Raw genomic sequence first — 25,571 nt, forward strand, 5'->3', positions numbered from 1 at the left:
CTCGTAGAGGCAGCCGTCCGTGGGAGGAAGCCGGGGCCAGGCATGACGGATCCTGAAGACCCCCCCAGAGCCAGCCCCGGGGGTGCGGGTGAGCCCCCCGGGGAGGAGAGCGGACCTCCCGGAGAAACGTTCCCCCTCTCCTCCTTGGCCAACCTGTTTGAAGGGGAAGATGGTTCTCCCTCGGCAGGAGGGGAGCCGAGCCGCAGCCCACCTGCCCAGGGGGATGCCCGGCAGAACCTGCGCATGAAGTTCCATGGGGCATTCCGCAAGGGCATGCCCAACCCCATGGACCTGCTGGAGTCCACCATTTACGAGTCCTCCGTCGTTCCCGGGCCCAAGAAGGCCCCCATGGACTCTCTCTTCGACTATGGTACCTATCGCCACCACCCCAGCGACAACAACAAGTGGCGCAGAAAGAAGATCATAGAGTAAGTCTCCTCTTGCCGTCTGACCCAGAGCCCTGGCTGGCCCCTTCTTGGGATCTCTCCCCGCCATCTGGGTTACCTTGTTAGAGTCATTTGACTTCTCTTGATCTTAGCTTCTTCCCTTGTAAAACAAGGGAGCCGAGCTAGGTGGCCCTGTTATTCTCTCCACCTCTAACTCTGGGCAATTTCCTGGGCAGTGTGGGGCAAGAGACTTAAGCGACTTTGCCTCAGTTTCCTCATTTGTAAAGGCTGCTGGACAGGCTGCTTCTGAGGTTCCTTCCAGGTCTTTTCAGAGGAGCCTGTGATTTGGTAAGGGGATCAATGTTCTTCTCTGGGATCCTTCTTTGTCCCCTTTTGAAGGAAGGAAGCCAGAGAAGCCAGGAATCTGGCCCAGAGAGGTCAGATGTCTGCTCTGGGCTTCTTTTTTGCTGGTCCGTTGTCCTTTCTCTGGACACTCCTGGATGGTGACTCTGAAGGCTCCACAGAGGGGGTGGTGCAAGGAGAAGTGTCTGGAGGGGACCATGATTCAGAGCTTTGAAGGGATCTCAGAGGTCATAGAGTCCAAATGTCTTCCTTGGACAGAGGAGAGGGAAGGGCTTCCTTAGGATCACACAACTAGTAAATATATGAGGTGAGATTTGAATTCAGATCTTCCTTTCTCCAAACCCAGAGAATGTAGTCTCAACCTGGGTGACCTTGGGCAAGTCTCCCCTCTGTGGGCCTTCATTTCTCCATTCATCAAACATGAATCTAGAACTAGGCTGACTCAGTTTCTCCGTCTGTCAAATGAGAGAGTTGGATTCCATCCCTCTAAGACCATAGATAGCTTTGAAGTTCTGTGATGCTGTGGGTGTGGGCTCCCAGGAAGAGTTGGCATTTAGAGAAACAATCTGATGTCATGGAAAGAGCACGGACCCAGGGAGGAGATCTGGGTGTGATTTCTAATTCTCTTTGCCTCAGCATGTGTTTTACTTTTTTCATCTCTATAGTGGGCAGCTAGATAGTGCAGTAGATAGAGCTCTGGGCCTGAAGCTAGGAAGAACTGAGTTCAAATTCATTCTTAGTAGCTGTGTGACCCTGAACAAGTCACTTCATTCTGCTTGCCTCAGTTTCATCATCTGGAAAATGAGCTGGAGAAGGGAGTGGCAAAGCACTCCAGCATTTTTGCCAAGAAAACCTCAAATGTGTTGGCCCATTCATCTCTGCTAGAGATCACCCTATAGCTGTCCTGCCTTTGGAAGCTAAGCCCCGAGAAGCCTGCCTGCCATGGGGTCCCCAACTTCCTTTCCTCTCATCCTTCTTAACTCATGACAATGGGAAACTGAAATTGCAGCCCTTGACTCTGTTGCTTACTCCTCCCTGATGCTTTCTCCTCTCTCTAGGTTCTCAGGACATCCCTCTCTCCTGGTTCTCGTCCTACTTCTCCTCAATCTGCTCTGTGAAGGCTGCATCGCCACCCTGCGTCTTCATCCAGATCTGCCTCCTAACTGTGGGCGTCCTCCAGGGTTCTGTCCTGTGCCCTCTTCTATTCTCCCTCTATATGACTTCTCATCAGCTCCCATGGATTTCATGCTCATACTTCTCAAATCTCCTTGTCTAGCCCCAACCTCTCTGCTGCCCTCCAGTTTTGTATTTCCAGCTTCCTATTGGACAACTTGAACTGGGTGTCCTTTAGATATCTTTAAAAAAATTAGAACTCTTACTTTCCATCTTAGAATCAATCCTGTAAATTGATTCCAAAGGAGAAGAATGGTAAGAGCTAGGCAATGGGGGTTAAGTGACTTGCCCAGGGTCACACAGCTAAGAAATGTCTGAGGTCAGATTTGAAACCAGGACTTCCAATCTCTGGGCTTGGCTCTCCATCCACTGAGCGACCTAGGAGCCCTCTTCCCTAGTCATCTTAAACTCAATATATCCAAAGATGAACTTAGTATCTTTCTACCTAAACTCATCCCCACTCCCACCACTGCCTATCTTACTTATTGTAAAGAACAACATTGTCCTCATAGTTCCTCAGGCTCATAATTAGGAGTCATCCTGGACTTCAGTGACTAGAGTGCTGGAGTCAGGACCTCAGCAATAGCTATGTGCTCTTAGCACATAGTAGGCACTTAAAAAGCCTTCCTTCCTTCCTTCCTTCCTTCCTTCCTTCCTTCCTTCCTTCCTTCCTTCCTTCCTTCCTTCCTTCCTTCCTTCCTTCCTTCCTTCCTTCCTTCCTTCCTTCCTTCCTTCCTTCCTCCCTCCCTCCCTTCCTTCCTTCCTTCCTTCCTCCCTCCTTCCCTCCTTCCTTCCTTCCTTCCTTCCTTCCTTCCTTCCTTCCTTCCTTCCTTCCTTCCTTCCTTCCTTCCTTCCTTCCTTCCTTCCTTCCTTCCTTCCTTCCTTCTTTCCTTCCTTCCTTCCTTCCTTCCTTCCTTCCTTCCTTCCTTCCTTCCTTCCTTCCTTCCTTCCTTCCTTCCTTCCTTCCTTCCTTCCTTCCTTCCTTCCTTCCTTCCTTCCTTCCTTCTCTAATTAAAAAAAGACTTACTTTCTGTTTTAGAGTTGACTGAGTATTGGTTCTAAGGCAGAAGAGTGGTAAGGGGTAGTCAGTGGGAGTTAAGTGACTTTCCCAGGGTCACAGAGCTAGGAAGTGTCTGAGGTCACATTTGAATCTAGGACCTCCCAAATCCAGGCCTGACTTTCCATCCTCTGAATCACTTAGCTGCCCCTCCTAACCTTCTTGATTCTAGTCCTTTCCCTCTGTAAATGATTTCCATTTTATTTTATATATAGCTTGCCTGTATGTGGTTGTTTGAATTTTGTCTCCCCCATTGTACTGTGAGCTCCTCAAGATCCAGGACTGTCTTTTATCTATCTGGGTGCCCCTGAGCACTTAGCATGATGCCTGGCACATAGTAGGTGCTTAATAAATAAATGTTTGTTGACTGGCTGAAAAGTGGTCCTTGCTCTCAGGGAGCTCACATTCTAATGGAGGAGACAAGATGTATATAGCTTAACTACATACAAAGTAGATGGAAGGTAGAGTCTTAGAGTTCACAAGCAATGATTAAAAGCTTTCTGTATACCCTACTCTGTGCTAAATCCTAGGGAGGCAAAGAAAATGGAAACAGCCCTTGCCCACAAGGAGGTTATATTCTAATGAGGAAGGCAACATATATAGAGAGAAAGAGGATGGAAGGTGGCCTGAGAGGGAGTAGATAGGCATGAGCAATGGGAGGGCTTGGGAAGAGACAAAGACATTGTTCTCATGACTTCACAAATGAGCCTTGGCTGGGAGAGTCGCCGACCCACTGGAAGTCCCAGCTGGTCACCCGAGGCAGGACGGAGCCCCACCTTTCTGAAGGACTGAACCTAGGAAGGAGCTGACGCCCAGAGCCAGGCAGTCTGGCCCGGGGGGAAGCTAGAAGGGTAGGGCTGAGAGAGGGCCTTCTTTGTGTCCAGAGGACAGTGAAGAGTGACCTTGTTCTCTTGCTGATCCCTGGACCCACCCAGTCTTAATGCCTGGCATGTGGCTTTCGAGGGATGGCCCTCCCAATGCCCAGAACACACTTGGCTTTGTGAGCTCCCCCGGCACCTCTTGGCTGCTCCCTGCCCACCCTCTCCAGGTCCACCTTCAACCTGAATGAGACCTGTGTGCTCTGGGGGCCTGGGAGAGGCCCAAGAGGTCCAGAGGCCTCTGCCAGTCTCTGAAGCTGGCAGCTTCACAAAGACTTACAGACCTTCACAGCCAGAAGGAACTTTAGAACATATGACACAGGCTACTGGGGCTGGGAGTAGCCTCAGAATAAGGAATGTCAGAGCTGGGAGGGGGCTTAGAACAGAAAATGTCAGAGCTGGGAGGGGGCTTAGAACAGAAAATGTCAGAGCTGGGAGGGGGCTTAGAACAGAAAATGTCAGAGCTGGGAGGGGGCTTAGAACAGGGAGTGTCAGGGCTAGGAGGGGGCTTAGAACAGGGAGTGTCAGAGCTGGGAGGGGACTTAGAACAGGGAATGTCAGGGCTGGGAGGGGGCTTAGAACAGAAAGTGTCAGAGCTGGGAGGGGGCTTAGAACAGAAAGTGTCAGAGCTGGGAGGGGGCTTAGAACAGGGAGTGTCAGGGCTGGGAGGGGGCTTAGAACAGGGAGTGTCAGAGCTGGGAGGGGACTTAGAACAGGGGATGTCAGGATTGGGAGGGGGCTTAGAACAGGGAGTGTCAGAGCTGGGAGGGGACTTAGAACAGAAAATGTCAGAGCTGGGAGGGGGCTTAGAACAGAAAATGTCAGAGCTGGGAGGGGGCTTAGAACAGGGAGTGTCAGGGCTAGGAGGGGGCTTAGAACAGGGAGTGTCAGAGCTGGGAGGGGACTTAGAACAGGGAATGTCAGGGCTGGGAGGGGGCTTAGAACAGAAAGTGTCAGAGCTGGGAGGGGGCTTAGAACAGAAAGTGTCAGAGCTGGGAGGGGGCTTAGAACAGGGAGTGTCAGGGCTGGGAGGGGGCTTAGAACAGGGAGTGTCAGAGCTGGGAGGGGACTTAGAACAGGGGATGTCAGGGCTAGGAGGGGGCTTAGAACAGGGAGTGTCAGAGCTGGGAGGGGACTTAGAACAGGGAATGTCAGGGCTGGGAGGGGGCTTAGAACAGAAAGTGTCAGAGCTGGGAGGGGGCTTAGAACAGAAAGTGTCAGAGCTGGGAGGGGGCTTAGAACAGGGAGTGTCAGGGCTGGGAGGGGGCTTAGAACAGGGAGTGTCAGAGCTGGGAGGGGACTTAGAACAGGGGATGTCAGGGTTGGGAGGGGGCTTAGAACAGAAAGTGTCAGAGCTGGGAGGGGGCTTAGAACAGAAAGTGTCAGAGCTGGGAGGGGGCTTAGAACAGGGAGTGTCAGGGCTGGGAGGGGGCTTAGAACAGGGAATGTCAGAGCTGGGAGGGAGCTTAGAACAGAAATTGTCAGGGCTGGGAGGGGGCTTAGAACAGGGAGTGTCAGGGCTAGGAGGGGGCTTAGAACAGGGAGTGTCAGAGCTGGGAGGGGACTTAGAACAGGGGATGTCAGGGTTGGGAGGGGGCTTAGAACAGGGAGTGTCAGAGCTGGGAGGGGGCTTAGAACAGGGAGTGTCAGGGCAGGGAGGGGGCTTAGAACAGGGAGTGTCAGAGCTGGGAGGGGACTTAGAACAGGGGATGTCGGGGTTGGGAGGGGGCTTAGAACAGAAAGTGTCAGAGCTGGGAGGGGGCTTAGAACAGAAAGTGTCAGAGCTGGGAGGGGGCTTAGAACAGAAAGTGTCAGAGCTGGGAGGGAGCTTAGAACAGAAAGTGTCAGAGCTGGGAGGGGGCTTAGAACAGAAAGTGTCAGAACTGGGAGGGGGCTTAGAACAGGGAGTGTCAGAGCTGGGAGGGGGCTTAGAACAGGGAGTGTCAGAGCTGGGAGAGGGCTTAGAACAGAGAGTGTCAGGGCTGGGAGGGGGCTTAGAACAGGGAGTGTCAGAGCTGGGAGGGGGCTTAGAACAGGGAGTGTCAGGGCTGGGAGGGAGCTTAGAACAGGGAGTGTCAGAGCTGGGAGGGGGCTTAGAACAGGGAGTGTCAGAGCTGGGAGGGGGCTTAGAACAGAAAATGTCAGGGCTGGGAGGGGGCTTAGAACAGAAAGTGTCAGAGCTGGGAGGGAGCTTAGAACAGAAAGTGTCAGAGCTGGGAGGGGGCTTAGAACAGGGAGTGTCAGAGCTGGGAGGGGGCTTAGAACAGGGAGTGTCAGAGCTGGGAGGGGGCTTATAACAGGGAGTGTCAGAGCTGGGAGGGGGCTTAGAACAGGGAGTGTCAGGGCTGGGAGGGGGCTTAGAACAGGGAGTGTCAGGGCTGGGAGGGGGCTTAGAACAGAAAGTGTCAGAGCTGGGAGGGGACTTAGAACAGGGAGTATCAGAGCTGGGAGGGGGCTTAGAACAGGGAGTGTCAGGGCTGGGAGAGGGCTTAGAACAGGGAGTGTCAGGGCTGGGAGGGGGCTTAGAACAGGGAGTGTCAGGGCTAGGAGGGGGCTTAGAACAGGGAGTGTCTGGGCTAGGAGGGGGCTTAGAACAGGGAGTGTCAGAACTGGGAGGGGGCTTAGAACAGAAAGTGTCAGAGCTGGGAAGGGGCTTAGAACAGGGAGTGTCAGAGCTGGGAGGGGGCTTAGAACAGGGAGTGTCAGAGCTGGGAGGGAGCTTAGAACAGAAAGTGTCAGAGCTGGGAGGGGGCTTAGAACAGGGAGTGTCAGAGCTGGGAGGGGGCTTAGAACAGAAAATGTCAGGGCTGGGAGGGGGCTTAGAACAGAAAGTGTCAGAGCTGGGAGGGGGCTTAGAACAGGGAGTGTCAGGGCTGGGAGGGGGCTTAGAACAGGGAGTGTCAGAGCTGGGAGGGAGCTTAGAACAGAAAGTGTCAGAGCTGGGAGGGGGCTTAGAACAGGGAGTGTCAGGGCTGGGAGGGGGCTTAGAACAGAAAGTGTCAGAGCTGGGAGGGGGCTTAGAACAGGGAGTGTCAGAGCTGGGAGGGGGCTTAGAACAGGGAGTGTCAGGGCTGGGAGGGGGCTTAGAACAGGGAGTGTCAGAGCTGGGAGGGAGCTTAGAACAGAAAGTGTCAGAGCTGGGAGGGGACTTAGAACAGGGGATGTCAGGGTTGGGAGGGGGCTTAGAACAGGGAGTGTCAGAGCTGGGAGGGGGCTTAGAACAGGGAGTGTCAGGGCTGGGAGGGGGCTTAGAACAGGGAGTGTCAGAGCTGGGAGGGGACTTAGAACAGGGGATATCAGGGTTGGGAGGGGGCTTAGAACAGAAAGTGTCAGAGCTGGGAGGGGGCTTAGAACAGAAAGTGTCAGAGCTGGGAGGGGGCTTAGAACAGAAAGTGTCAGAGCTGGGAGGGAGCTTAGAACAGAAAGTGTCAGAGCTGGGAGGGGGCTTAGAACAGAAAGTGTCAGAACTGGGAGGGGGCTTAGAACAGGGAGTGTCAGGGCTGGGAGGGGGCTTAGAACAGAAAGTGTCAGAGCTGGGAGGGGACTTAGAACAGGGAGTATCAGAGCTGGGAGGGGGCTTAGAACAGGGAGTGTCAGGGCTGGGAGAGGGCTTAGAACAGGGAGTGTCAGGGCTGGGAGGGGGCTTAGAACAGGGAGTGTCAGGGCTAGGAGGGGGCTTAGAACAGGGAGTGTCAGAACTGGGAGGGGGCTTAGAACAGAAAGTGTCAGAGCTGGGAGGGGGCTTAGAACAGGGAGTGTCAGAGCTGGGAGGGGGCTTAGAACAGGGAGTGTCAGGGCTGGGAGGGGGCTTAGAACAGGGAGTGTCAGAGCTGGGAGGGAGCTTAGAACAGAAAGTGTCAGAGCTGGGAGGGGGCTTAGAACAGGGAGTGTCAGGGCTGGGAGGGGGCTTAGAACAGAAAGTGTCAGAGCTGGGAGGGGGCTTAGAACAGGGAGTGTCAGGGCTGGGAGGGGGCTTAGAACAGGGAGTGTCAGAGCTGGGAGGGAGCTTAGAACAGAAAGTGTCAGAAGCTGGGAGGGGGCTTAGAACAGGGAGTGTCAGAGCTGGGAGGGGGCTTAGAACAGAAAATGTCAGGGCTGGGAGGGGGCTTAGAACAGAAAGTGTCAGAGCTGGGAGGGGGCTTAGAACAGGGAGTGTCAGGGCTGGGAGGGGGCTTAGAACAGGGAGTGTCAGAGCTGGGAGGGAGCTTAGAACAGAAAGTGTCAGAGCTGGGAGGGGGCTTAGAACAGGGAGTGTCAGAGCTGGGAGGGGGCTTAGAACAGAAAATGTCAGGGCTGGGAGGGGGCTTAGAACAGGGAGTGTCAGGGCTAGGAGGGGGCTTAGAACAGGGAGTGTCAGAGCTGGGAGGGGACTTAGAACAGGGGATGTCAGGGTTGGGAGGGGGCTTAGAACAGGGAGTGTCAGAGCTGGGAGGGGGCTTAGAACAGGGAGTGTCAGGGCAGGGAGGGGGCTTAGAACAGGGAGTGTCAGAGCTGGGAGGGGACTTAGAACAGGGGATGTCGGGGTTGGGAGGGGGCTTAGAACAGAAAGTGTCAGAGCTGGGAGGGGGCTTAGAACAGAAAGTGTCAGAGCTGGGAGGGGGCTTAGAACAGAAAGTGTCAGAGCTGGGAGGGAGCTTAGAACAGAAAGTGTCAGAGCTGGGAGGGGGCTTAGAACAGAAAGTGTCAGAACTGGGAGGGGGCTTAGAACAGGGAGTGTCAGAGCTGGGAGGGGGCTTAGAACAGGGAGTGTCAGAGCTGGGAGAGGGCTTAGAACAGAGAGTGTCAGGGCTGGGAGGGGGCTTAGAACAGGGAGTGTCAGAGCTGGGAGGGGGCTTAGAACAGGGAGTGTCAGGGCTGGGAGGGAGCTTAGAACAGGGAGTGTCAGAGCTGGGAGGGGGCTTAGAACAGGGAGTGTCAGAGCTGGGAGGGGGCTTAGAACAGAAAATGTCAGGGCTGGGAGGGGGCTTAGAACAGAAAGTGTCAGAGCTGGGAGGGAGCTTAGAACAGAAAGTGTCAGAGCTGGGAGGGGGCTTAGAACAGGGAGTGTCAGAGCTGGGAGGGGGCTTAGAACAGGGAGTGTCAGAGCTGGGAGGGGGCTTATAACAGGGAGTGTCAGAGCTGGGAGGGGGCTTAGAACAGGGAGTGTCAGGGCTGGGAGGGGGCTTAGAACAGGGAGTGTCAGGGCTGGGAGGGGGCTTAGAACAGAAAGTGTCAGAGCTGGGAGGGGACTTAGAACAGGGAGTATCAGAGCTGGGAGGGGGCTTAGAACAGGGAGTGTCAGGGCTGGGAGAGGGCTTAGAACAGGGAGTGTCAGGGCTGGGAGGGGGCTTAGAACAGGGAGTGTCAGGGCTAGGAGGGGGCTTAGAACAGGGAGTGTCTGGGCTAGGAGGGGGCTTAGAACAGGGAGTGTCAGAACTGGGAGGGGGCTTAGAACAGAAAGTGTCAGAGCTGGGAAGGGGCTTAGAACAGGGAGTGTCAGAGCTGGGAGGGGGCTTAGAACAGGGAGTGTCAGAGCTGGGAGGGAGCTTAGAACAGAAAGTGTCAGAGCTGGGAGGGGACTTAGAACAGGGGATGTCAGGGTTGGGAGGGGGCTTAGAACAGGGAGTGTCAGAGCTGGGAGGGGGCTTAGAACAGGGAGTGTCAGGGCTGGGAGGGGGCTTAGAACAGGGAGTGTCAGAGCTGGGAGGGGACTTAGAACAGGGGATATCAGGGTTGGGAGGGGGCTTAGAACAGAAAGTGTCAGAGCTGGGAGGGGGCTTAGAACAGAAAGTGTCAGAGCTGGGAGGGGGCTTAGAACAGAAAGTGTCAGAGCTGGGAGGGAGCTTAGAACAGAAAGTGTCAGAGCTGGGAGGGGGCTTAGAACAGAAAGTGTCAGAACTGGGAGGGGGCTTAGAACAGGGAGTGTCAGGGCTGGGAGGGGGCTTAGAACAGAAAGTGTCAGAGCTGGGAGGGGACTTAGAACAGGGAGTATCAGAGCTGGGAGGGGGCTTAGAACAGGGAGTGTCAGGGCTGGGAGAGGGCTTAGAACAGGGAGTGTCAGGGCTGGGAGGGGGCTTAGAACAGGGAGTGTCAGGGCTAGGAGGGGGCTTAGAACAGGGAGTGTCAGAACTGGGAGGGGGCTTAGAACAGAAAGTGTCAGAGCTGGGAGGGGGCTTAGAACAGGGAGTGTCAGAGCTGGGAGGGGGCTTAGAACAGGGAGTGTCAGGGCTGGGAGGGGGCTTAGAACAGGGAGTGTCAGAGCTGGGAGGGAGCTTAGAACAGAAAGTGTCAGAGCTGGGAGGGGGCTTAGAACAGGGAGTGTCAGGGCTGGGAGGGGGCTTAGAACAGAAAGTGTCAGAGCTGGGAGGGGGCTTAGAACAGGGAGTGTCAGGGCTGGGAGGGGGCTTAGAACAGGGAGTGTCAGAGCTGGGAGGGAGCTTAGAACAGAAAGTGTCAGAAGCTGGGAGGGGGCTTAGAACAGGGAGTGTCAGAGCTGGGAGGGGGCTTAGAACAGAAAATGTCAGGGCTGGGAGGGGGCTTAGAACAGAAAGTGTCAGAGCTGGGAGGGGGCTTAGAACAGGGAGTGTCAGGGCTGGGAGGGGGCTTAGAACAGGGAGTGTCAGAGCTGGGAGGGAGCTTAGAACAGAAAGTGTCAGAGCTGGGAGGGGGCTTAGAACAGGGAGTGTCAGAGCTGGGAGGGGGCTTAGAACAGAAAATGTCAGGGCTGGGAGGGGGCTTAGAACAGGGAGTGTCAGGGCTAGGAGGGGGCTTAGAACAGGGAGTGTCAGAGCTGGGAGGGGACTTAGAACAGGGGATGTCAGGGTTGGGAGGGGGCTTAGAACAGGGAGTGTCAGAGCTGGGAGGGGGCTTAGAACAGGGAGTGTCAGGGCAGGGAGGGGGCTTAGAACAGGGAGTGTCAGAGCTGGGAGGGGACTTAGAACAGGGGATGTCGGGGTTGGGAGGGGGCTTAGAACAGAAAGTGTCAGAGCTGGGAGGGGGCTTAGAACAGAAAGTGTCAGAGCTGGGAGGGGGCTTAGAACAGAAAGTGTCAGAGCTGGGAGGGAGCTTAGAACAGAAAGTGTCAGAGCTGGGAGGGGGCTTAGAACAGAAAGTGTCAGAACTGGGAGGGGGCTTAGAACAGGGAGTGTCAGAGCTGGGAGGGGGCTTAGAACAGGGAGTGTCAGAGCTGGGAGAGGGCTTAGAACAGAGAGTGTCAGGGCTGGGAGGGGGCTTAGAACAGGGAGTGTCAGAGCTGGGAGGGGGCTTAGAACAGGGAGTGTCAGGGCTGGGAGGGAGCTTAGAACAGGGAGTGTCAGAGCTGGGAGGGGGCTTAGAACAGGGAGTGTCAGAGCTGGGAGGGGGCTTAGAACAGAAAATGTCAGGGCTGGGAGGGGGCTTAGAACAGAAAGTGTCAGAGCTGGGAGGGAGCTTAGAACAGAAAGTGTCAGAGCTGGGAGGGGGCTTAGAACAGGGAGTGTCAGAGCTGGGAGGGGGCTTAGAACAGGGAGTGTCAGAGCTGGGAGGGGGCTTATAACAGGGAGTGTCAGAGCTGGGAGGGGGCTTAGAACAGGGAGTGTCAGGGCTGGGAGGGGGCTTAGAACAGGGAGTGTCAGGGCTGGGAGGGGGCTTAGAACAGAAAGTGTCAGAGCTGGGAGGGGACTTAGAACAGGGAGTATCAGAGCTGGGAGGGGGCTTAGAACAGGGAGTGTCAGGGCTGGGAGAGGGCTTAGAACAGGGAGTGTCAGGGCTGGGAGGGGGCTTAGAACAGGGAGTGTCAGGGCTAGGAGGGGGCTTAGAACAGGGAGTGTCTGGGCTAGGAGGGGGCTTAGAACAGGGAGTGTCAGAACTGGGAGGGGGCTTAGAACAGAAAGTGTCAGAGCTGGGAAGGGGCTTAGAACAGGGAGTGTCAGAGCTGGGAGGGGGCTTAGAACAGGGAGTGTCAGAGCTGGGAGGGAGCTTAGAACAGAAAGTGTCAGAGCTGGGAGGGGGCTTAGAACAGGGAGTGTCAGAGCTGGGAGGGGGCTTAGAACAGAAAATGTCAGGGCTGGGAGGGGGCTTAGAACAGAAAGTGTCAGAGCTGGGAGGGGGCTTAGAACAGGGAGTGTCAGGGCTGGGAGGGGGCTTAGAACAGGGAGTGTCAGAGCTGGGAGGGAGCTTAGAACAGAAAGTGTCAGAGCTGGGAGGGGGCTTAGAACAGGGAGTGTCAGGGCTGGGAGGGGGCTTAGAACAGAAAGTGTCAGAGCTGGGAGGGGGCTTAGAACAGGGAGTGTCAGAGCTGGGAGGGGGCTTAGAACAGGGAGTGTCAGGGCTGGGAGGGGGCTTAGAACAGGGAGTGTCAGAGCTGGGAGGGAGCTTAGAACAGAAAGTGTCAGAGCTGGGAGGGGACTTAGAACAGGGGATGTCAGGGTTGGGAGGGGGCTTAGAACAGGGAGTGTCAGAGCTGGGAGGGGGCTTAGAACAGGGAGTGTCAGGGCTGGGAGGGGGCTTAGAACAGGGAGTGTCAGAGCTGGGAGGGGACTTAGAACAGGGGATATCAGGGTTGGGAGGGGGCTTAGAACAGAAAGTGTCAGAGCTGGGAGGGGGCTTAGAACAGAAAGTGTCAGAGCTGGGAGGGGGCTTAGAACAGAAAGTGTCAGAGCTGGGAGGGAGCTTAGAACAGAAAGTGTCAGAGCTGGGAGGGGGCTTAGAACAGAAAGTGTCAGAACTGGGAGGGGGCTTAGAACAGGGAGTGTCAGGGCTGGGAGGGGGCTTAGAACAGAAAGTGTCAGAGCTGGGAGGGGACTTAGAACAGGGAGTATCAGAGCTGGGAGGGGGCTTAGAACAGGGAGTGTCAGGGCTGGGAGAGGGCTTAGAACAGGGAGTGTCAGGGCTGGGAGGGGGCTTAGAACAGGGAGTGTCAGGGCTAGGAGGGGGCTTAGAACAGGGAGTGTCAGAACTGGGAGGGGGCTTAGAACAGAAAGTGTCAGAGCTGGGAGGGGGCTTAGAACAGGGAGTGTCAGAGCTGGGAGGGGGCTTAGAACAGGGAGTGTCAGGGCTGGGAGGGGGCTTAGAACAGGGAGTGTCAGAGCTGGGAGGGAGCTTAGAACAGAAAGTGTCAGAGCTGGGAGGGGGCTTAGAACAGGGAGTGTCAGGGCTGGGAGGGGGCTTAGAACAGAAAGTGTCAGAGCTGGGAGGGGGCTTAGAACAGGGAGTGTCAGGGCTGGGAGGGGGCTTAGAACAGGGAGTGTCAGAGCTGGGAGGGAGCTTAGAACAGAAAGTGTCAGAAGCTGGGAGGGGGCTTAGAACAGGGAGTGTCAGAGCTGGGAGGGGGCTTAGAACAGAAAATGTCAGGGCTGGGAGGGGGCTTAGAACAGAAAGTGTCAGAGCTGGGAGGGGGCTTAGAACAGGGAGTGTCAGGGCTGGGAGGGGGCTTAGAACAGGGAGTGTCAGAGCTGGGAGGGAGCTTAGAACAGAAAGTGTCAGAGCTGGGAGGGGGCTTAGAACAGGGAGTGTCAGAGCTGGGAGGGGGCTTAGAACAGAAAATGTCAGGGCTGGGAGGGGGCTTAGAACAGAAAGTGTCAGAGCTGGGAGGGGGCTTAGAACAGGGAGTGTCAGGGCTGGGAGGGGGCTTAGGATAGGGAGTGTCAGAGCTGGGAGGGAGCTTAGAACAGAAAGTGTCAGAGCTGGGAGGGGGCTTAGAACAGGGAGTGTCAGGGCTGGGAGGGGGCTTAGAACAGAAAGTGTCAGAGCTGGGAGGGGGCTTAGAACAGGGAGTGTCAGAGCTGGGAGGGGGCTTAGAACAGGGAGTGTGAGGGCTGGGAGGGGGCTTAGAACAGGGAGTGTCAGAGCTGGGAGGGAGCTTAGAACAGAAAGTGTCAGAGCTGGGAGGGGGCTTAGAACAGAAAGTGTCAGAGCTGGGAGGGGGCTTAGAACAGAAAATGTCAGGGCTGGGAGGGGGCTTAGAACAGGGAGTGTCAGAGCTGAGAGGGGGCTTAGAACAGGGAGTGTCAGGGCTGGGAGGGAGCTTAGAACAGGGAGTGTCAGAGCTGGGAGGGAGCTTAGAACAGGGAGTGTCAGAGCTGGGAGGGGGCTTAGAACAGGGAGTGTCAGAGCTGGGAGGGGACTTAGAACAGGGGATGTCAGGGTTGGGAGGGGGCTTAGAACAGAAAGTGTCAGAGCTGGGAGGGAGCTTAGAACAGGGAGTGTCAGAGCTGGGAGGGGGCTTAGAACAGGGAGTGTCAGAGCTGGGAGGGGGCTTAGAACAGGGAGTGTCAGAGCTGGGAGGGGGCTTAGAACAGAAAGTGTCAGAGCTGGGATGGAGCTTAGAACAGAAAGTGTCAGAGCTGGGAGGGGGCTTAGAACAGAAAGTGTCAGAGCTGGGAGGGGGCTTAGAACAGGGAGTGTCAGAGCTGGGAGGGGGCTTAGAACAGGGAGTGTCGGGGCTGGGAGGGGACTTAGAACAGGGGATGTCAGGGTTGGGAGGGGACTTAGAACAGGGGATGTCAGAGGCTTAGTACAGGGAACCTCAGGGGTAGGAGAAACCCTCAAATCAGGTGAGTTTTACCCAGAAGAGCTCTGCAGTTGGATCAGAGAGCTTTTCTTAGTCCAATCTTTTTATTTTTGAAATTAAAACCAAAACTACCCAAACTAAGAAGGCTTAGAGAGGAGGGCTTGTCCCAGTTCCCACCGGGAGGTGGTGACAAAGCTGGGACTAGAACCCAGGGCCCCTGACTCCTCTATCCCGGGTCTTTCAGTCCCACCAGGCTCATTTTTGGAAACTGTTGTTGACACAGACACCATTACTGCAATCTGGGGTGTCTCATTTGCATATGATTTACATATTATTTACATACTGGCAGGCATGGTACTTTGCACATGGCATGCATGGCAGTGTAGATGGCACCTGTGATTTGCAACCTTTCAAGTTCATCTTGAACCCTTCCCCCCATCCCAGCTCTTCCTCCTTTGCAGGCTGGGGGTTGGCTGGGTTCAGGAAAATAACAGGCTCCCTGTCCACCCCCACCCTGCCATGGGTGTGCTTCAGTGCTCTCCAGGAATGCCCCCTGGGGGGAGGGGCACCTGTTGCAGGCTGGCAGACCCATGGAGCGTCGCAGTGGGATTGGAGGTCACCATGTTCCTGGGTGTCATCAGATTCTGAACTGAGAGAAACCTTTGAGAGGGTCTAGTTTGTCATTTGGCAGATGAGGAAACTGAGTCCAGTGAGCGAAGCCCATTTGGCCAGGGTCATGCAGGAGCCACTCTGGGACAAGAGACCAGGAGTCCTGGCTCTTTGCCCTTAGGCTAGATGCTTTTCTCCCTGGCACTACCTCGATGGCTTCTGGGAATGAACACGCAGGTGGTTGGGGTGTTCCTGCCCATCTGACCCAAGGCTTCAACTGGACCCAGTTGGGAGAGGGTTTTCCCTCCTTCCTTCATTCCTCCCTCTCTCCCTCCTTCCTTCCTTCCTTCCTTCCTTCCTTCCTTCCTTCCTTCCTTCCTTCCTTCCTTCCTTCCTTCCTTCCTTCCTTCCTTCCTTCCTTCCTTCCTTCCTTCCTTCCTTCCTTCCTTCCTTCCTTCCTTCTCTCCCTCCTTGCTTCCTTCCTTCCCTCCCTCCCTTCCTTCTTTCCTTTTTTCTCTTCCTCATTGATCTTAGTCTAAGTCTTTCTGGCTGTTCTCTCTTCTCACTGCACACAATCACAGCATTAGAGCAGGAAGAAACCTCAGAGGCCTTTTAGTCCAACTACCTCATTTTATAGATAAGGAAACTGAGACTTAGGTGAATTTAGTTATTCATAGTGACAACATCAGTAAATGGTAGAACTGGCATTAGAAGCCGAAGCTCTTCACTCCAAGATATTATTGCTCTGATTGATTTAGGTCTCTCTCTCTCTCTCCCTCTCCCTCTCCATCTCTTTGTTTCTCTGTCTCTCTCCCCCCCTTCCTTCTCCTCTCCTCTCCTCTCCTCTCCTCTCCTCTCCTCTCCTCTCCTCTCCTCTCCTCTCCTCTCCTCTCCTCTCCTCTCCTCTCCTCTCCTCTCCTCTCCTCTCCTCTCCTCTCCTCTCCTCTCCTCTCCTCTCCTCTCCTCTCCTCTCCTCTCCTCTCCTCTCCTCTCCTCTCCTCTCCTCTCCTCTCCTCTCCTCTCCTCTCCTCTCCTCTCCTCTCCTCTCCTCTCCTCTCCTCTCCTCTCCTCTCCTCTCCTCTCCTCTCCTCTCCTCTCCTCTCCTCTCCTCTCCTCTCCTCTCCTCTCCTCTCCTCTCCTCTCCCCTCTTCCCCTCTCCCCTCCTCCCCTCTCCCCTCCTCTCCTCTTCTCTCTGTGTTTGTATGTCTCTTTAGCAGTCTTTCTCCCTCTCTCAGCTTTCATCTTTGTCTCCCGGTCTGCTCCACCCTGTCTCTATTTTCTCCTCATTTGGTTTTCTCTCTGTTTTCCCCTCCTCTCCATCATGTGTCTCTGATCCCTTCCCTTCTGGCTGTTCCCTCAGTCTGCCCCTGGGTAGACCCCCTGACATGCAGGCCAAAGTTGGTGGAGGCTTTATGAGTGGGAGCAGTGGCCTTTCCCCTCCATCTCCTCTGAAGGGGCTTAGAAAACCTCAATTTCTTTTTCTAGGAAGGAGTTACAATGCCCCAAAGCCCCAGCCCCTCATCCACCCCCCATCCTCAAAGTGTTCAACCGACCCATCCTTTTCGACATTGTTTCCCGGGGTTCCACCGCTGACCTGGATGGGCTCCTCTCCTTCCTGCTCACTCAGAAGAAGCGCCTAACAGATGAGGAGTTTCGGGGTGAGCTGTGGGAAGGGGTTCCATGATGAGAACCGGGATGATGTCCCCAGAGCTGGAGGCTGCTGCCTCTCTCCCTTCTCTGTCACTAGAAGGGTTCTTTCTGCTTTTCTAGGTTGGACCTTCGTTTCTCTCTTCTTCTTGACATCTTTGACACTTGGGTTCCCCTTACCCAGGCCTCCTTGCTCTAGTAACTCTGGGTTTTCCAAAGCACTGAATTCCCCCTTAGTAAGGTTAGTAGGGTGGGCGTCCTCAGCCTCACTGGTTAGGCGGGGCTCAAAAAGGAGGACTGTTCTACTGAAGGTCTTCCAGCCAGTGAGGGCCAGAACTGGACCTCGATTCTAGGTCTCCCTTCTCCCATCCTCCATTGGGGAGAATTCTCTTCTACTCTGCTGCCTCACCCCCAGCAGCTCTGGGGCAGCAAAGCAGGATCCTCTGGGCACCTGTTCATCTGCCTGGCCTTGGTCTCCTCTACCTTTCCAGAACCTTCCACAGGGAAGACCTGTCTGCCCAAGGCCCTGTTGAACCTGAGTGGTGGACGCAATGACACCATCCCTGTGCTCTTGGACATTGCTGAACGCACAGGCAACATGAGGGAGTTCATCAACTCCCCGTTCCGGGATGTCTACTACCGAGGTAAGGGGGGGAGGGAGGGAGGGAAGGAGGGAGGGCTTGGGGGCATCGTACCAGTTCTTTTGACCATTTATCTCCCCAGGCTTTCTGAGCCACCTGGAGACTAAGTTCTACTCCTTTCCTGGCTCTCCAAGGAGAGGAGGGAGAGAGGCTGAAAGGGCAGAGAAAGTGAATCCATCCAATTCAAAGAAGAAGTGAGGAGGACTGGAATGATTGTGTGAATGCATGAATGCATGAATGAATGGACGAGCAAGTCCTGACCTTAATTAGAAAATTAAATTGGCACCAAGCATAGTGCCAAGTGATGGAGTCTCAAAGAGAAAAGCAAAGACAGTTCTGCAAGGAGGTTGTGTTCTGGTAGAAGGAAACACCTAGATAAGGGCATGGGGCCAGAAACTTAGGGAGATTGTGATTTGTGGTCCAGAGGCCTATGGTTGAGTTCTGACTGCTGCTTACTCACCAGAGGACCATGGCAAATGACTTAACCTCTTTGGGACTCAGTTTCCACATCTGGTGAATAGACTAGCTGACCTCTGAGGTCTCTGCTAGATCCCAATCTATGATCCCACAATGTGGGTGGATGGAAGTTGGACTGTCTCTTGGGTTTGCTGCCTTGGGGACCCTGAGCTGAAGAGGAGCAGGCCAGGCCCCCCTCCCCACCCTGCTCTTGGGTTTCCCTGACATCACACACTGGGAACACCAGGAACAATGTTTTCAATGGAAAAGTGCAGGCTCTGGTAGAGGAGGGGAATTGGGCTCCTCCCAGGACCCAGGACAGCTCCTGATGTATACTAAATGCTTATGGAGACCATGAATAGCAGATGGATGAATATGCAGGGAAGCAGGTTTCTGTTCACTTTATTTTATTAAAAATTGTTAGGGGCAGCTGGGTGGTTCAGTGGGTAGAGAACCAGGCCTAGCAATGGGAGGACCTGAGGTCAAATCTGGCCTCACACACTTCCCAGTTGTGTGACCCTGGGCAAGTCACTTACCCCCAATCACCTAGTCCTTACTACTCTTCTGGCTTGGAAACATATTCAGTATCGCTTCTAAGACAGAAGGGAAGGGCTATTAAAAACCTGCTAGCTTTCTATCTTTTCTGTTCATACTGATCTTATTTCTGAACATAGTCCTCTCCCTTGTCCAAGGAATAGAGATTTTAAAAGGAAGGCAGCAGATTAGCCAACATGAAGTCAGGAGGACCTGGGCTCAAATATGACCTCAGAGGCTGTGGGACCCTGGGCAAGTCACTTCTCCCCAGTGGCCCAGCCCTCATAGCTCTTCTGTCTTAGATTTATATTGGGGAAGGTAAGAGTTTTTAAAAATGCACCAACACATTCACTGAGTCTAGCAGTATATATAGTGAGGGAATTTGCATATCTTTGCCCATCTCTATAGATATAGGACAGTATTTACTTAACAGCATATGTAATGAGGGAATATATATACCCACATATATAATGATGTATTATATTATATTATTGTTATAATAATCACATTATATATTATATATAACAACCATATAAATATATAATACATATAATAGTATACACATACATATATAATAGTACATATTATAACTATATATAATGATGTATTCTATTCTATTATTTATTATTATAACATATATATCATATATAATCATAGAAATATATAATATATACATATAATAGCTATATAATGATGTATTATATTATACTATTATTTATTATAATAATATGTTATATTGCATATTATATATAATAACCATATAAATATGTAACACATAATAATATACACATACATATATAATAGTATATATAATAACTACATATAATGATGCATTATATTATATGATTTATTATTGTAACATATCACATTATATAATATATAACCAGAAATATAATATATACATATAATAGTATATATAATAACTCTATATAATGATGTGCTATATTATATTATTCTTTATTATTATAACATATTATACATTATAATAGCCATATAAAATATAATGTATATAATAATAGATATATACATATATAACAGTATATATAAAAAGGCAACTTGTATATCTTTACTTCTCTATACACATATATAATAGGTATTTACATAACAGTATACACAATGAGGGGATTTTTATATATACACACATATAACAGTGTATAATATATACATATGTATAAAATATGTATAATATGTATAATAATATGTATAATAATATAATAGGTATACATAATGAGAGAATTTATGCATATATACATAGGTACAATCATAACAGTATATTTGAGGGAGTATATATATATATATATACACAATGCACATATGTAATAGTATATTTAATATGTATGTATAAGAGGGTAGCTGGGTAGCTCAGTGCACTGAGAGCCAGGCCTAAAGATAGGAGGTCCTGGGTTCAAATATGACCTCAGACTCTTCCCAGCTGTGTGACCCTGGGCAAGTCACTTGACCCCCATTGCCTAGCCCTTACTGCTCTTCTGCCTTGAAGCCAATGCACAATACTGATTCCAAGACAGAAGGTGAGTGTTTAAAAAAAAAGTATGTATAAGAGTATATATAATGAGGGAATATATACACATGTAACAGTATATATATATATATATATATATAATAGGTATATATAACAAGGGAATTTTTATATATACATAGACATAATTATATCTGCATATCTGAGGAAATTATACAACAGTGTATATAATGAGAAAATATATACATACATCTATAACAATATCTATAATGGGTATATATAACAGAATAATGATGGACTACACACACATATAGAACTCTATATAATAGGTATACATGAGGATATTGCTATATAATAGTCACAATTATGACAGTATATCTGAGGGAACATAAAAATATAGGCACATATAACAGTATATATAATGAAGGAATATATATAAATAACAGTATATCTATAATAAGTATTTATGAGTATATATAGTGAGGAAATTTTTGTATATACTAGTATATATACACATATATAATGGTATATATATGAAAAAAGTAGATATAACAGTAGATATAATGAGAGAATAATTTCTAAAATTTTAGAATTGTCCAAGGATACTTCAGGAGATTCTTGTGAGTAGTGAGCTTCCTGTCAGTGGAGGAGCTCAGCCCAAGGCTGGATGGCCATGTGCTATGTACAGGGTTGCCATAGCAGGGTCCTTACCTCAGGTGGGAGGTTGGACTGGACATCCAGGGTCCCCTCCTTTGGACTCTCCGGGACTCTGTTTCCCCATTGTGGCGTGGGAAGAAGGGAAGACAAGGGGATGCTGAGGGTCTTGGGTTCTTGGTGACATCCCTGCCTGTTGGTCTTAGGTCAGACTGCTCTGCATATCGCCATTGAACGTCGCTGTAAGCACTATGTGGAGCTCCTGGTGGCCCAAGGTGCTGATGTTCACGCCCAGGCCCGTGGACGCTTTTTCCAGCCCAAAGATGAGGGTGGCTACTTCTACTTTGGTAAAAGAGGGGTCTGGTTAAGGAAGGGCTGGGAGAGGGGCAAGATTGGAGGGATGCTCAGCCGCTGAGATATGTGCCACCCAGTCCAAATACAACTTCCCCATCAGGTGAGCTGCCCTTGTCCCTGGCTGCCTGTACCAACCAGCCCCACATCGTGAACTACCTCACAGAGAACCCCCACAAGAAAGCGGACATGCGGCGCCAGGACTCTCGGGGCAACACGGTGCTGCATGCTCTGGTTGCAATTGCCGATAACACGCGGGAGAACACTAAATTTGTCACCAAGATGTACGATCTCCTGCTCATTAAGTGTGCCAAACTCTTCTCTGAGAGCAACCTGGAGGCTGTGGTCAATAACGATGGCTTTTCACCCCTGATGATGGCTGCTAAGACGGGCAAGATTGGGGTGAGTGGTCATGAAGTGGGCACAGATTGTTTAAAGTTTGCAAAATGATTTAGGTACATAGCACTGGGCTCCCACCTAACACAAATATTCAGGGCATTGTTTGGATCAGCACTCACTTAAGACCCTAGTCCAGAAGCCCCCACCAATGTGTTGGATTTTGCCTGCCAACCAGAGAACATGGGAGGTCACAGCAAAGTAACTTAATAAAAAAGAATAGCAAATTAAATGACAACAAAAGATATTTTTCCATTGTGTGCATGTGGGATATACTCTCCTACAGGTTGCCATATTACCAGGAGTTGGTAGCGAACTCATGATCACATTACACAGTTTCTAGAGGGTGCAATGGATAGAGGACTAGACTTGGAGTCAGGAAGACCTGAGTTCAAATCTAGCCTCAGACATATACTATGTTTGTGACACTAAGTCAGTCATTTCACTTCTCAGCCTCAGCTTTGTTTTTCGTACAATGGGGACAATAATAACACTTACCACCCTGGGTTATTTATAAGCATAAAACGAATTTACAAAGTGCTTTGCAAACCTTCAAGCACCATATAATTGCTAGCTATTATGTCCAGAGCGCACATGTAGAGGTCGAATGAGATGATATTTGTACAGCTCTTAGCACCTGGATCATTGTAGGCACTTAATAAATGCTCATATCTTCCCCTTTCTTTTTCCTTCCAATGCTTCATAGCTGCTGGTTTTGGCTGGTGATATTATGCTGCTCCCTGCTGGCCATGATTTCTCTACTTGCCACTGGCTATTTATCTCAGATTAATGGCCACTGAGTTGTTCCTTCTCCTTTTTCATGGGTCAAGATATAGCAGCTAGAAAGTCTCTCCTGAAGAGAGAGCTAAATTTCTTTGAGAGGACTCCATTCAGCCAAGCTTCCAATAGCTGTCACCAGAATGCTCCAAAATAAATATCAATCTATTATTCCGATGACCTTACTCCTGAGATGGGCTTGAGGTCCTGAGCTTCAGACAATTATCTGACTTGAAGTTAGAAAATTCCTTCAAATTCTTGTTAAATCCTCAATGAACAGTTTTTGTCCCTAAAACCCATCTAGTGGACTTTCCCAACAAAACCCCTCAAGAGTTCTATAAGTGGGCAACAAAGCTGCATCTCTCCTTTAATGTTCCTGATTGTCATGAGAATGTTCCTTGGGACCTCTGCCTCGACTCCACAGTCTGAATTTTTTTTTTCATATTTACAGGTTACAAAATATTTTGAATTTGGTATTTCCTTTTTTAAAACCCTTACCTTCTGTCTTGGAATCAATACTGTGTATTGGCTCCAAGGCAGAAGAATGGTAAGGGCTAGGCAATGGGGGTGAGGTGACTTGCCCAGGGTCACACAGCTGGGACATGTCTGAGGCCAGATTTGAACCCAGGACCTCCCCATCTCTAGGCCTGGCTCTCCATCCACTGAGCTACCCAGCTCTCCCCTGGTACTTCCTTTCTGGTTTCCTCATTTGAGCCTCACAAAAACTCTGGCTAAGTAGCATTGGAAATATTTAGCTTGGAAATATTAATGTTTCTTTTCTTTTTATGCTCAATGCTTAGCCCAGTGCCTGGCACAGAGTAGGTGCCTGATTGATAAATGCTTGCTGATTGACTGACTGACTCATTTTTTAGATGTGGAGACTAAGGCTCAGAGAAGTGACTTGCTTGTAGTCACAGAGCTAGTTAGTGGAAGAGGAAAGATCCAAACTCAGGTCTTTTTGACTCCATATCTACCCAGCTTTTCACATGGATCCTAGCTGACTCTCTTCACTGGCCTTCTCTCTCTCCTGCCCCCAGAAAGTAAAAACAGACATTCTGCCCTCTGTCTCAGGCTCTCTCCCCAGCCATCAGTTATTGACTGAGCTCTGTGCTAGGCAACAGAGGGAAGAGAAAAATGGCCAGGATGTGGCTTCATGGCCACCCATCTCCCTGCTTCAAGGCTAGTTGCTGAGGTCTCTAAGATTTCTTTAACCTCTGAGAATTGGATGGCAGGGCAGCCCTGGCAGAGTAGAAGGGCCACTGGGTTGAGGATCTTGAAGCCCTACTCTGATCCCTGACTACCTTGGACAAGTCCCTTTTCCTCCTGGGGCCTGGGCTGCTTCTTTAAATTGGGAGAGGGGAACTAGATATGTTCTAAGCCCCTTCCAGTTCTTACATTTTGTTTTCCAAGGTTCCTCCCAGCCCTAACATTCCCTGTTCTCAGCTCCACCAAAGCTCTAACATTCTATTTTCTGAGAGCCCCCTTTCTCTGTCACTGAGTCTCACCCCAACTCTTTGAACAGCTAATACATAATGATACATTTATAGCTCTATCTATCTTCCTAAAGCTTTAGCTATACTTACTATTGAGTCTATTCAATGCTGCCACCTGCTGGCTCTTTCTGGTATTCTGAACTGCCTATTTCAACAGAGCTGTACCTAAAAGCCAACCAAAGGACTTTAATAAAAGGAAGTATATGCTTTCCCCAAAGCTTCCAGGGAGGGGGAAGGAAGGAAGGAAGGAAGGAAGGAAGGAAGGAAGGAAGGAAGGAAGGAAGGAAGGAAGGAAGGAAGGAAGGAAGGAAGGAAGGAAGGAAGGAAGGAAGGAAGGAAGGAAGGAAGGAAGGAAGGAAGGGAGGGAGGGAGGGAGGGAGGGAGGGATGGGGGAGTTAATAAAAAATGAGAGAAGGGAGGGAAGAAGGAAGAGAAGGAGGAGGGAAGGATAGAAGAAAGAAAGGAAAAAGCATTTATTAAACTCTACATGTCAAGCACTGTGCTAAGTGTCGGGGAATACAAATATTAAAGCAAGACAAGCCCCTTCCTCCAAATAACAAATATAGAGGTGGGATAGCCAAGAAGGGAATTTTAGTTTGAGAAATCATAAAAACATATCATAGGATTACAGAAGCACCCAATGGTGAAGTGGATAGAGAGTTCTGGGCCTGGAGTCAGGAAAATTCATTTTCATGAGCTCAAACCTGGCCTCCAATACTTCCTAGTTGTGTAATCTTGGATAAGTCACTTAGCCTTGTTTGCCTAAGTTTCCTCATCTGTCAAATGAGCTGGAGAAGGAAATGGCAAACTAACTGAGTGACCTTGGGTAAGTCACTTCACCCTGTTTACCTCAGTTTCCTCATCCATCAAATGAGCTGGAGAAGAAAATAGCAAAATAGTCCAATATTGTTGCCAAGAAAACTCAAATGGGGTCATGAAGAGTCTGATGTGATTGAACAACAGATCTAGAAGGGGCCTTCCAGTTGAGTTCCATTGAGTCTAACTCTTCTCTTTTATGTATCAGGAAACTGAGGCACAGGAAGGTTTGTTGTTGTTGTTTTTTTGATGACTCACCCCAAGGCCAATGCTCATATGGAAGAATCCAAGGTCCCATAATGCTCCCATCATCCCAGGCTCCGTGAATCATACAAACTCTCTTGGACCTATATGAATGGGTTTGGTGGGGATGGGAAGGGGGGAGATGAGCAGGAAGGTCACTGAACCTTCAGTCTCTCAGGTATCCCCAAGTAGATGTCTCCCCCTTCTCCCTCCGTTTCCAGATTTTCCAGCACATTATCCGCCGGGAGGTGACAGATGAGGATGCAAGGCACCTGTCCCGCAAGTTCAAGGACTGGGCGTATGGGCCTGTGTATTCATCTCTCTATGACCTGTCTTCGCTGGACACCTGTGGCGAGGAGACCTCAGTTCTTGAGATCCTTGTATATAACAGCAAGATTGAGGTGAGGTCCTGCTGACCCAATGGGGCTGCCTTGGGGTTCAGGTGGGAGAGCAAAGGCCAAGACAGCTCAGGCCTGGAAAGACAGAGCATGGGCTCTTGGATGTCATAATTTTGGGATCAAATTCTAACTTTGCCACAGTCTTGGATTTGGATTCTGTCTTTGCTGCCTATTAGCTGTGTGACCTTGAGTAAGTCCCTTCCCCTCTCCATTCCTCGGGGTTCTTATCTATAGCATCAAGATGATGTCTCTTAACTCTTTTATGACTCTAAATTCTTTGAGCCTACTTGGTTTATCAGGAGGGCCTCCTTGGATTTCAGCTCTGGTATGTTCTGGTTTAGCTAGCTGAAGCAAGGACCAGGCCAGTCCTTTTTCACTGACATGGGGCAGAAGGATGCCAGAGCATCAGTTACCTCCTCTGACCAATGAGGTTGGACCAATTGGCCATAGCATCAACATTGTAATATTATGTTACTCTAATAATAATAGTAATAACAATAATAATATCGTTAATTATTATCTATAGTTATATGATGTAGACAATAAATCATTTAATATCTAATAATAATAGTAGTAGTGGTGGTAACATTGATATTAATAACTGGCAGAGGATTGCAGGATCTTAGTTCTAGAACTGGTTGAGGCCTCAGAGTTTCTTTTAGTCATCTTCTCAGAGTTATAAGTTTTACAAAGGAGGAAACTGAGTCCCCTCAAAGTTGAGTGGCTTAGCTTAGGTCACATAGTTTGGAAGGAC

At 50.6% G+C, this 25,571-nt stretch overlaps 1 protein-coding gene across 1 annotated transcript in view; it reads left to right on the plus strand.

Annotated features, from left to right (window-relative positions):
* Window positions 1-25,571, plus strand: part of TRPV4 (transient receptor potential cation channel subfamily V member 4) — a 68,229-nt gene that overhangs the window by 30,466 nt on the left and 12,192 nt on the right. The window contains exons 2-7 of the mRNA XM_056821593.1: window positions 8-428; window positions 16,420-16,592; window positions 17,073-17,225; window positions 20,550-20,690; window positions 20,798-21,096; window positions 24,641-24,820. Coding sequence (XP_056677571.1) covers window positions 43-428; window positions 16,420-16,592; window positions 17,073-17,225; window positions 20,550-20,690; window positions 20,798-21,096; window positions 24,641-24,820 — 1,332 coding nt within the window. The 5' untranslated portion in view covers window positions 8-42. The remainder of the gene's footprint in view (window positions 1-7; window positions 429-16,419; window positions 16,593-17,072; window positions 17,226-20,549; window positions 20,691-20,797; window positions 21,097-24,640; window positions 24,821-25,571) is intronic.

Source organism: Monodelphis domestica, chromosome 3, assembly GCF_027887165.1.
Source record: "Monodelphis domestica isolate mMonDom1 chromosome 3, mMonDom1.pri, whole genome shotgun sequence".
NCBI classification, from domain to species: Eukaryota; Metazoa; Chordata; class Mammalia; order Didelphimorphia; family Didelphidae; genus Monodelphis; species Monodelphis domestica.